The 12,959-nt window shown below is 38.4% G+C and overlaps 1 protein-coding gene across 2 annotated transcripts in view; it reads left to right on the forward strand.

The window, feature by feature from the left end:
* itgb5 (integrin, beta 5) overlaps positions 1-12,959 on the forward strand; it is a 29,572-nt gene that overhangs the window by 1,926 nt on the left and 14,687 nt on the right. For both annotated transcript variants that reach the window (XM_016237723.1, XM_016237724.1), the window contains 6 exons: positions 1,029-1,197; positions 2,145-2,306; positions 3,453-3,548; positions 3,639-3,728; positions 5,131-5,265; positions 10,474-10,903. In XM_016237723.1, coding sequence (XP_016093209.1) covers positions 1,029-1,197; positions 2,145-2,306; positions 3,453-3,548; positions 3,639-3,728; positions 5,131-5,265; positions 10,474-10,903 — 1,082 coding nt within the window. The remainder of the gene's footprint in view (positions 1-1,028; positions 1,198-2,144; positions 2,307-3,452; positions 3,549-3,638; positions 3,729-5,130; positions 5,266-10,473; positions 10,904-12,959) is intronic.

Raw genomic sequence — 12,959 nt, forward strand, 5'->3', positions numbered from 1 at the left:
GCTGTAAACAGGTTTGGGATTGGCTTTCCTTGCATCTAAATTCAAATGCACAAAGGCCCTTACGCCTTTTGCCCTTTAATGCCCTTTGTTATGCAATGAAGAGAACAGCTACTTGTTAGTGAGAACTGTACTTTCTCATTTGGTGAAGTGTACGTGTCTTTAAAATTCAAAAGCACTCGGCATGCCACAGTTCTGGACTTGTTAACCACAGTCTTAATTCACACTTTAAAATAAACCCTTAATTTAATTAAGAGAAACATTTAAGGCATTTTTTCCTGCTTTCACTGGTGGTTATCATTCTGATCGAATGCAAAATAGTGGTAGACTTTTTAGAAAGTGTGACACAGCAGATTGAGTTTGCAAAGCCAGTACGGCACATGGCCCAGAGAAGCTATTACCCCATGCAGCCCACTGCCCGTCATGCATCAGTGACCATGTAGGTTATGCTTTCAGTCCTCTTGAATGCTCACGGTACCACAACAGATATCATAGGGACAAGGCTTATACCTTATTCTACAATGAGTACACGTCACTCTACCCTTTCAAAAATAACTATTTACTACTATAAATTATATGTAATATTATTTAACTATATTTCATAGAGTAATTCAACTAATTAAAAACAACATTTTATACATAATCAGTTATACCATTTGGATGTAAAATGGTGCATTTAATTAAAGACTTTTTGCCCATGCTAATATCATGTATATCTAAATCAATGAAATTTAAATGTAAACAAAATTTTAAAAAACATTTTTTGGTGCTGGTATATAAATTGAGCAGTTTTTAAAATGTATATTATATTAAAAAATAATAAATAAATAAAAAAAATATATATATATATGCTTTGTTTGTACATGATAATATAATGTATATTTAAATCTGTAGAAGTTCTGAATTATGATAAAATATGATATCAAAAACACTAATTAATTTAATGTATGATTTCAGTGTTGCTGATTAAGCTTCTGGTTTCTTCATCTCTTTCTTCTTTCTATGTTTTTATAATTTCTCTCTTATTACAGATATAAGTTGTTCTCAAACTGTGTCCCTACGTTTGACTTCCGTCACCTCTTGTCTCTTACGGACAAGGTTGACCGTTTTAATGAAGAAGTGCAGAAGCAGATGGTGTCGCGGAACAGGGACGCACCAGAGGGGGGGTTTGATGCCATTCTGCAGGCTGCAGTTTGCAAGGTAAGCAGTCAGCAAAGACGGGTCATTTTGCTGTTTCATCACTAAGCTTCTTTGACTCCTTCAACTCCCTATAGAGACAGGAAGCCTGTCCAGTGGGGTTTAATGAAAAGAGAGAGAATGTCTTGTTTTTGTGCTGTGCTATCTGAGCTTTATCAGAACAGATACAGGTGTCTGAGTCCTAAAAGAGACCCACTAATATTGCATGACATCTTAGGCTGTATAAATATTTGCTTTGGCATGAAAGGCACGATCAGAGCATGCATGAGAGAAAGAGACTGTGCAGTTCACCCTGAATTGAGACAAGAGACATTTATGCACCGTACAGTATGTGTTAATCAGTGCTTGTTCTTGTTTGTGAGACTAGTGAGATCTTGTGTGTTGAATTTGCCATGTGTTTCTCAGTTCTTCAGAATTTCCCGAACATCCTGTTTTTGGCTATTCAGCCATCTAAAACGCTAGTCAGCATGTTGTCTGATATTTGAGTATTTCATGCACTTTCTGTATCTAAATTGTAGGTTAAATATATATGCATCTGTGAATAAAACTGTAACTGGTCACCAATTTTAAATAGCCATTTTGCCTGCATTTCTTGTTGAGAGTATATTTAAATTGGTTCTGTGTAGTGACACTAATGTTTAAACGTATATATTCCATTTAGTATCTTAATTAATATGAGGCCATAAAAGCTGTATGCATACTAAAAAAAATAATTAAATTAAATAAAAAAGAGATGCCAAAATGCGTAGATGTGTTTTATTTGGAAAACGAATAATCTCCATATGTGACAACTCAACTGACTTGATCAAATAACTTAACTGATCTATCAACTATACAGAAACACTGTATACATTATTAACACTGTATACAAACATATTAAAATGAACATGGTATAGAGATATGACAAGATATAGGCTGGTTTAAATGAGAGTTTCATCTCATTGTGGCAGGAGAAGATTGGCTGGAGGAAAGAGGCCTGCCATCTCTTGGTGTTTGCCACCGATGACATCCCTCACTTGGCTTTGGATGGCAAGCTCGGTGGACTAGTGCATCCTCACGATGGACAGTGTCACCTGAATGACAAGAACGAGTATAGTGCTGCAAACATGATGGTAAATGCAAAACCTCATTTTAAATTGAACCAACTGAACCATACAAATGTTCTTCAAGTTTATGTGGAGACACATTTGGGTAAATGAATTGACTGTCTGAATGAGATTAGATTGTTTTACTGTAAAAGCACTTCATCCCCAATTGCTTGTCTTTAACTGCTGTCAGCCATAAATGCTTTAGATTAACATATAATGATTGTCTGAAAAGCTTAAACCCCAGCAGTTTCTGTTTTCTGAACCGTATTAAGAAACCTTTAAAGGGATTTGTGGATAATTCGGTTTTAAGGTTTTGTGCACTTAATGTTTCCTTCTTTTTTTTGACCAGTTGATGTCTCTTTCAGTGTTGCCAAGTCCGTGGTTTTCACGCAGAATTGGGCTACTTTAACACTGTTGCCGCGGGTTGTTTTTCATGTCCGCAGGTTGAAGCGACTCATATAACATGAGATTTATCCCCTGGAATGCGAATTTTAGCAGGGGAACCCCACCAAAAAACATGTATTTCACCCCCCGGAACGTGATTTTTAACTGGGGACTCCCTCAAAATGTGATTGGGCTAGTTTTGGGCTTGTTTTGAGTTGCGATTGGGCAGGTTTTCTTGTGAAAACCTGGCAACCCTGGTCTCTTTGTATATTCATAACTCTGTTTTTTTTGGCTTTGAACTGGTTAAAATGCATTTTTTTACCCCATCTATGTCAAAGTGCAAGAACAGATGCTGTGCTCGTCTCTGTGCAGTTTGGGTTTCATCCAAAGCAGCTGAGTGTTTTGAGAGAGTGAGAGAGATCGCTCAACCAGAAGGAAAACAAACAAAAGCAGTGTGCTTTCTACTGCGAAGTAGAAATACTTTAATATTTTGACATGCATCTTGTTCTGTAAGAAAACGTCACTCAAAAGTGCTTAACACATCACTGATCGTTCATTAAAAAGATTGAGCACGAACTCCCTTGATTCTCAGGCAGGTCAGTAGCACAGGACGCCTGTAGCTGAATACAGAGGAAATGGGTGGGAAGGATAATGGAAACCATGGAGGGGAATCAGAAGAGCGATGACTTCCTTTTGCAAACTTCCCAACAGAAAGAGTGCTGCAGGGAGTGAGGGATTGAATAAATGTATCTTACTGATATATGGACATGTGGCGTCTCTCCACAGGACTACCCTTCACTCGCTTTACTTGGAGAGAAACTGGCTGAAAACAACATTTTCCTCATCTTTGCTGTGACCAAAAGACACTATGTTCTGTACAAGGTATCCTTCATTCACCATATGCTTTTTTGATCGATGTTGAGCTGTTTTTGTTTTGTGTTTAATGTGTTCTCAATATCTCTTTATCCATAGAATCTCACAGCATTGATCCCTGGAACTACAGTGGAAATTTTGGACCAAGACTCCAAAAACATTATTCAGCTAATTGTGAATGCATACAATGTAAGCTGTTCTTATTACCATCTTGTACTGTGGGTGTACCTGAATGAAAGACAGGTGCACATAAAAGAAAATGGGCTCTTGTTGACCCCAAGACTGATCCCTTCATGCTTTTGTTTCCTGTAAATAGTGTAGGATGTGTATTGTAAGGTTCAAGCGTGAAGCTGTTGAAGCCTCTTATGAACGCACTGTTCATTTTCAGGGAATGTGGTAAACACACTTCAGGGTCAGGCAACTGTTCTATAACAACACGGTACTAAATAAAGTATGCAAATTGATTGCAGTTTAATTGGCAACCAAACTGGTTACCCCTTGTTTTCAGCTAATAAATGGTTAGGAATTGAATTGGGAACAGATGCTTAGGAAAGCTTTGCTCTTTTGCTGTGTCTTCACTGTGTGGTCACATGATTACATAAGATAAAAAAATGTCCTGTTTTTGTCAGTGCGGAACATTTGATGGGCTTGTCCGTGTGTTTGCTTTAGTTCACACACTAAGCTGTGTAGTCTGGTATTTCTGTCTAATGAAGATGTGATGGCTTGTGTTTATTGCTGTATTGGAAGAGTGCTGCTGTCTTCCAGGAAATGGACTCGAAAGATGTTCTTTGGCTGAAGATGTGGAGAGTTTTTTTTGTTTTTGTTTTTTTTGCATTGGAGGACACTTTTACACATCCATTTTTATATAAACTTAATTTTAACCTAAAAAGTATGTTCACATGAATAACACAAACTACCATTCAAAAGTTTGTAATATATTATTATTTTATTTTAGTTTTTGAAAGAAGAAAGAACACTTTTATTAAACAAGGACTCATTAAATTGATCAAAAATTACGGTAAAGACATATTGTTACAAAATATTTCTGTTTCAGATAAATGCTGTTCTTATGAATGTACATCAGTGATAGTCGTACTGACCCCAAACTTGTGTACAGTAGAGTAGATCCACTGGACATCTGCTTTGAGGTCTTGCAAACACAATTAAGCGTCATGGGAAACAGCATCATAAGACAGCTTTGTAAAAGAAAAAAAAGGGATGATGTGAAGATATGATGAAAAATTCAACAATCTGTTTATAACTGGTGACAAACACTGACCAAACATCAAGCCAGGGTTTTTTTAATTGACCCAGTTACTTATTTCTCCTGACTGTCAGTTTACACCAAAATATGCCAAAATACCAAAGGGTATGAATTACTGTCATGGATATGATATATTTTGGTGTTGTTTTTAGTGGTAGTATGCTGTCCAAGAATATTATTGAATGTTTGTGGTTTTACTTTTTGGTGCTAGAGCATTATAGAAACCAAGTATGTCATCTTCTCCATTACCTTTGAAATTGTTACTAGTGAATGTTAGATGCTTTTGTGTTTCATGCATGATTTTGTTTTTATTTTTCTTTAATGTAGAACATCAGGTCGAAAGTTGAGCTGAGCGTGTGGGACCATCCTGAAGATCTCAATCTGGCCTTCACCGCCACCTGCCAAGATGGCCAGCCCCTGACCGGTCTCCGCAAGTGTGCTGACCTCAAAATTGGTGACACTGTTAGTACTTTATACTTTATCAAATATTGCCTGTGCCTTTTACACTAACTGTTGACTGTTAAAACACGTAACAGCTGATCCTGTCCTTCTGTCTGCAACCTGAGTGTTTAATGTGAAGTCTATGGCAAGTAGCTCAGATCTTATTTATACCTCTTGGATTTAAGCACAGGGTGCTGTATCCTGTTGCCTCATACTACTAAAAGAGAACTGATGCTAGTCACGGTCTTAACGAAGATATAGAGAAAATAACAAAAGCTTAAACCTTACAGTCTCCCAAAATGTTCAGATCACATTTGCACACAATATGAAACTTTATTTGTCCTGTTTGTCCTTGTTGACCTGCATATAATGTCCTGGAAGTGAAAGCAACAGATTTTCTTTCACTTTCCTTGAGGAAGTGAAACAGAGTGACAAGGAAATGCAGCAAAATAGATGGAAAGAATGTGAGATGTTTTTTCAGAGCATGGCTTGTTTTTTCATTCCAGCTCAATTGCATGTTTGATGATTGCATAACAGGAATCATACATTTGGTCATATTCATACAAGATCTATTATTTGAGCCAGAAATACCTTTCAAAATGAGTGCCAGTGCAGTGACAGACAGATTTCAGAGATTGTCCCCATTTACAGATAACTGTTGTGGTTTTCAGCAGGTACAAGCAACAAGGCTTAAATAATGCCAGACACTTTTAGGCATATTGTTTAGATCTTCTTGTGCTAGATTAATAGTTATTTACTCAACGATAACATGTTAGATTTGAATAATATGCCATGGTCTGCACTCTCACATCATTATGCTGTGTCAGCCACAACAGACTTGCACTCTGTTTGGTGTAAAAATAGTTAAGAGAGCCCTCAAAGGATTTTGGGAAGAAATATTACTGTATCAACATGCAGATTACAGTTAGATTAATAGTTATTTACTCAACGATAACATGTTAGATTTGAATAATATGCCATGGTCTGCACTCTCACATCATTATGCTGTGTCGGCCACAACAGACTTGCACTCTGTTTGGTGTAAAATAGTTAAGAGAGCCCTCAAAGGATTTTGGGAAGAAATATTACTGTATCAACATGCAGATTACAGATTCATATCATCAAGCACACAAGTTGTGTCCAACAGTGCTTGTATAATTAACAATAATTCTTTACAGTGTTCGCATGGTGTAGATTGTAGTTGCTGGATCTCCCATACATTCTTAATTAGACAGACATGGTAAAACTTCTATAGAACTACTTGGTACATGTCACCATGCCATGATCTGACCCTTGGATTTAAGCAGAGTTCTCCACTCTTTCCTGTACCATTCCTATTTTGGCTAATTGAATGTAGAGAAGGATCGTGAGGGAAAGTGGAGGGGTAGAACTGAATACCCTCTCTGAATGGAGCAACCAAATTTTCTCTGGTTGCTCCAATAGGCCTAGGGCCTTTTTGTCTCATCCACGGGGGAAATTTGCCACACCGTGCTCAAGTGCCAATCATGCCTTTAGAAAGGGGAGCACAACCCGAACAGAATCCCATCTGTCACTCACAGTCCTCTGCCGAACCCTCTGAGGAGTCGCTGCTGCATTTCAATGGGCTCACACAATAACGCAGGGTTCTTTCTGGGTGAGGAGCAGTGGAAAAACATAGGCCTTAGATACAGAGGCAGCATCCCAGATTCTAAAGTTAAGCTTAGATTCCTTTCACAGAAGTAGATCCAAGCCCCTAGAGACTACTAAAATGTCCCATACATAATACATTCATCTAATCCCAGGAAACATCAGTTTACTTTTGGATAGACTTTGTTTGCTATGAATTTCTAAAGCTTTGCTCACTGTTGTGCAAATACAAGAACACTAAGAATGGGGAGGTGTACAGTCAGAAATACAAATTGACTGATATAGCAATATATTTTAGATATAGCAATTAGTGTTTGAGTAGTACAATGGCGTATGTTTGCTTTCGACTTTGGTGGGGACATAACGGCAGAACCCCTATCCACACACCGTGCTTTAAACTCATTGACGCAACTTTGTTATTTCCTGAAGTTAACTTTTAGATTAACTGTTTTGGACTGCTGTTTTGAGTGCAATACCCGTAAGTTGTCCTAGATGCGGTGCTGTGCTTCTCGTCCGCTGTGTGACTACCTTTTGTTCTCACTCTGCTCAAGTATTAAATGTGCGGCCTTGAAAATGCGCAGATTTCTGACGTATTTACTTTAACTTCTTAGGTAATATCAATGGTATGACATATTTCAGATGCGTCCAAAATTACAAAAACATATATTTAATTGTTTGATCAAAATTATTGCTAGGAGGGAAAATTTGGTAGTCGCTGGATATTGGTAGGGATATGTCCCCACCTAATTCTACGCCCTTGGAATAGTGTTAGTAGTTGGTAGTAATAGTCCCATTTTTTAATACATTTTATGCAGTTTTTACCTATTACTATATAAAGTGCTTTAAAAAACAGGAATTATTATAACCATCCAACCAGGTATCACAAAAATAAACATCCCAAAAAACTAAAATGCTATTGCAAAATACTCCAGGTTTATGTCTAGCGTACAGTGTGAATACTTCACATGAAATTGTTTATTTTTTTGTACTGACAGCCTGTCGTCATGTTATATTCTGCTGTTAGCATTATAGCATTCTTACCACATGCTAAGACACAGAGAGAGACAATGAAAACAAGCTCCTCCCATTCTGATTAATCTTAGTTTTCTGCTGCTCTGATGGCTTTAGGGTTCTCACAAACAACTTCTGCAAAGACACAGATCAGTCTTGGATCATTACTAAATCTAAAACATTAACAGTGTTTTCCCAACTCTTGGACTGGTTTGTTTTTATTAAAATGCAGTACACAGTTTTGGCCAGTAATGGCTCATCTTTCTATAATGTCCATTCCACCTCTTCCTCTGCCCAACCACACAGACTCCATGGAGATTTCTAAGTCTTCATCTGACAGTTGCCATGTACTCATGCCTCACATGTCTCATTAATCCAATTCTGCAGCTCATTGCCTCATTGAGGAAATACTTCTTGCTGCACTCTTGTCTGTCTGTCCCCTCACTTTCCCACTTTTTTGTGTTGTTTTTCAGCATGATCTTTAAGGAGCAGCATATTAATGCTGTAAAATATGTAGTAAAAGATGGATGTGTTTGATGTAATTTTATGATACTGTTGGTTGTTCAACAGTTAATGTTATTTACACCAATTATTCTACACTTAATGTTCCACACCAAAAGTCACAGTAAAGACATAATATTAAAGATTTTTATCTTAACTAAATGCTATTCTTTTTTTTTCATCACAAATCCTGAAAAATATCATGGGTTCCACAAAAATATTTAGCAGCACAACTGTTTTCAACATTGATAATAATAAGAGATGTTTCTTGAGCATCAAATTTGCATATTAGAATGAACAAATTCAAATCATCATAAGTGAATAGAGATTGCTGGACAGGTCCAAAACATTACCCAGTTATTCAAGATTTCATTAACATTTGGTATGCCAGTACAAGAACCTTTTCCACATGAATAGAAATAGACATTTTGAATATTTGATTAATTGTGTTGCTTGCCTCCCATTTGTGTTTAGTCTTTTCTCCATCATTTCTGTTTTTACACTGAATATGTGTTTTGTTTAGGCTATTAACTGGCTGTAGAGAGACCAGTGCAGTTAAAATAACAACAACCCCTTTTCCATTCAAATAACTTCACTGACAGCCTTAGCCATTCATTGTGATTAAGAAGACGTGAGCCTCAAGTCTACCTCCATCAGTATGACCCTCTGTGGCCCAGTGTTTGGCTCTGAGCTCTGAACTCTCGGGTCTGGAGGGCTCACTGATGTGAAACACTACTTCAAAGTGTTCAGACCCAGCATGTTGGGCTTGTCCGCTCCACTGGGTGCTTCTGAATCAAAGGCTACATGTTTTTGAAGGTGTCCGGTTTTCTGCCCCTGAGGATCCACATAAAGGTTGCTCACTTCTGGGAAAATAATTGATAAAGTGATAAAGGCTCTTTTTGCAATGCATGGTGCATAAATCCAGTGCAGTTGTAAGAAACTCAAACCGCATCTCAAGTGGAATACTAAATCTGAGAAATTAGTTACAAATTTTATCTCACCATCTTACCATAAATTGATTGATGTTGATCAAGTCTAGACTAGTAGGGCCTAGATGAAGTCTCTAATGTTTAGACTTCCTTCCTCTGGGTGTTTATCATCAGGGTGGAGTCTATCTGTCCTCTGGTCTGAAGGTCTGTGATTAATCTGACAAGTATGATCTACATCAGTTAGTGAAGCCTCTGTTTGTCATACACGCCACCAGGGGGAAAATTACCCGTCCTTTGATTTTGCTTTTTTGAACCTTTGGTTCACTTGTCCTGAAATAATGTTTTGGTTAAATGTCTGAAATAAGGTTTGTGTTTAACACAAGCTCAAGATATTTTCATGTTTTATTAGACATTATTAAATACATCAATAATACCCCACTTATTATTTATGTTGGCAGTTGCCAACAAGTGGCTAAATGAGACTACGGAGCTTGTTGGGGACATTAAACATCACGCCAAGCACTAAAGCTCATCTACTAAATAGTCTGCTTTTACAGCCTGTTGTGTTTATACCTGTGCTTTGGCAAACTAATTTAAAAATCAACTTTTGTTGGTTTTCCAGCAATAATCCAAAAGCCAATGGAAAATCCTATTTTGTCAAAGTAACCAGGATCATGCTAACTTCAAAAATATGTCATCCCTCTAGCACTCAATAGCTGTGTCCCAATTCAGGGTCTGTATCCTTCAGATTGAATCGAACATTGTTGAATGGGACATTTTTTGCCTATAGTGGACTTTTTTGTAAGTCATATTCAACTGTATGAAAACAAAGCAGGGTGAAAACAAAGCAGTTCACAACCTGTCACATATGTTCACCTTGGTCCGTTTTAGTACATCTATAAAATTGCATCTTGGTAAGATATGTCAACATTTGAACCCCTTTTTAAAGTGTTTTGTTTTTCCCTTCCTTGTATCCTTCATAGCCCAGGAAACAAAGGAGGCATTTCAGGGCCGCATTTCAAGGAGCCTTTGAAATGGGACTGCATTCTAAGTGCTGCTGTAATGCATTCGGCCTTGGAATGCAGCCTTTGAATTGGGATACAGTTAATTTGTGTATTTAGTCATAAATACAAGAAAATTAGTTGTCTGTCCTTTCTTTCAGGTCTCCTTCAACATAACTGTAGACGCTCGAGGATGTCCTCCGAAAGGCACCAGGAAGAGTTTCACCATCAGGCCTGTTGGTTTTAAAGACCGTCTGGAGGTCTCTGTGGACTACCACTGTGATTGTAGATGCACATATTTCACCAAGACCAACAGCAGCCGCTGCAGCTCTGCTGGCACTTACAGCTGCGGGATGTGCTGCTGTGAGCCCGGATACCTGGGAGTCCGCTGCGAGTGCGAGGAGGGTGAGGTCGACCACCAGCAACTCAGTGCCTGCCGTGAGGCTGCGGGCAAGCAGGTGTGCAGCGGCCGCGGAGAATGCAGCTGTAACCAGTGTCTATGCTACGAGTCCGAGTTCGGCAAAATCTATGGCACCTTCTGCGAGTGTGATGACTTCTCCTGTCCCCGACACAAGGGTATACTGTGCTCAGGTAAGATGAAAGAATTCATTTGCTTATTTGGTTGCCATTTCAAAGAGGAAATCTTTGCATTTCAGTTCCATTATGTGTTCTTTCCTGCACCTTGCAAAGTGGATTGAATTTGCAATACAAAATGTGGAAGTTTATGGTCCATGTCCTAGTTTTTCAGCAGCTTATTTGGCTTGCCATGGGCCTCTGTAGGATGCTACATTTGTGCCCAATGCATTTGATAATTTTTTGCCAAAAAGCAGTTGGCTGGCACCCCATCTCTCCCTCTCAACAGGACGCATCTCTGCCATGCCACAGTGAGAGCTTTGTAGAAGGCTGCATTTGTTTAGCCAAGCACACAATGGCTGGTCTATGAGTAATAAAGCTCTGTTTTTCTTTAGTCAGCATAAACTGTCAGCCCAACTTAAAATGGACATTTGTTGAGCCTCTGTAGCCATAATGCCATCGGTAGAATTGAGAATATATCCCGTTCCTGCTATCTCAGCCATGGAAAACTCTTCTTGTCTGCAGTAATGAGTCCTTAATGAATTTTGGTGATTTTGCTTTTTTGCATCACTTTGCCATGGTGAATTAACTGGGACAATTCTTGTAAACTCGCTAATAATGGCTGTGGGAAAAGGCAAACGTTGATGAGAGAGTTCTCTGTAGGTTTCGTTCACTTGTTAAATGCCTCATAAACATGCTTTGTGGCATTTTGATTTGACCATGCTTCGAACAGCTTGTTTTACAGTTTGTGAGTTGCAAGGTGTTTAGGGTAGAATAGAAGTCCCAAAGCTAGCATTTATCAGGAGAATGCTAATGCTTCTCAAACCGGCAGGCCAGCAAGATGAACCTACACCAGGGCATGGAAAATCATTTACTCACCCTCCACTTGTTCCAAACCTGTATGAGTTTCTTTCTTCTGTTGAACACAAAAGAAGATATTTTGAAAAATGTTAGTATCTGAACAGTTTATGAGCACCATTCACTTCCATAGTAGGAATGACAGAATGTTATGACAGAACAGTGTTTCCCCTGCCATTATTTTAGGGGGGCGGCCCGCCCCCCCAACGGCACCCCCCGCCCCCTTTGAAGGTCAAGTTCATTTTATTTAATTTTATTTTCTCTATAGCTCATGTCATACATGCACAGAAATGTAATGGTATTCACGCCAACCCATCAAAACAAAAGTTCGGTTTAACTTGAGGGCATTGGCTATTACTCACATATTACTACTGTTGAGTAGAATGTACGTAAGCTAATGTTAACAAATTGAGCAATATTGTAAAGTATTATCAGCATTTCTTAAGAGTTTATCTATTTCACATTCTTTTTGACCATTGTATTTGTATTGTTCTAATACATTTCAGTACTAAGAACAACATACCAAGCTTTAGCTAGAATGGCCTCTGTTACAACTTGCACAGTCAGGAATTGACTAACAATAGAGGCTGTGTAGTCTTTAGTCTTGGTCTAGTATAAAGGTAGGGGTGACAGCAGTCAGACAACAAGCAGAATCAGCTTCAGCTTCTACCCTGTGGAACTACTGAGAATCAACCAGCGCAACCATGAAGGTAAACCTCATTCCAGCACCCATTTCCACAAAGTTTAACTTCAAAATGTTTGATTTGGTATCTCTCGCTTTAAGTCACTAAAATATTACATTTGAATTTTCAGGTCACTTTCTTTGAGGACAGGAACTTCCAGGGTCGCTCTTATGACTGTATGGGCGACTGTGGTGACTTCTCCTCCTACATGAGCCGCTGTCACTCTTGCAGAGTGGAGAGTGGATGCTGGATGATGTACGATAATCCCAACTACATGGGAAATCAGTATTTCTTTAGGAGGGGAGACTATTCTGATTACATGTCTATGTTTGGAATGAGCAACTGCATCAGGTCCTGCCGTATGATCCCTATGGTGAGCTCAATTTCAGCTTATTAAACATAAATAGGTTTATCTTTAACTTTTTCTTTTTCTTTATTTCTTTCTTTTTGTTTTTATTTTGCTGATAAACTAAAAGGACTTCTTTTCACACTACAGCACAGGGGATCCTACAGAATGAGGATCTATGAGAGGG

This window comes from Sinocyclocheilus grahami, unplaced genomic scaffold, assembly GCF_001515645.1.
Source record: "Sinocyclocheilus grahami isolate Dianchi unplaced genomic scaffold, SAMN03320097.WGS_v1.1 scaffold523.1, whole genome shotgun sequence".
NCBI classification, from domain to species: domain Eukaryota; kingdom Metazoa; phylum Chordata; class Actinopteri; order Cypriniformes; family Cyprinidae; genus Sinocyclocheilus; species Sinocyclocheilus grahami.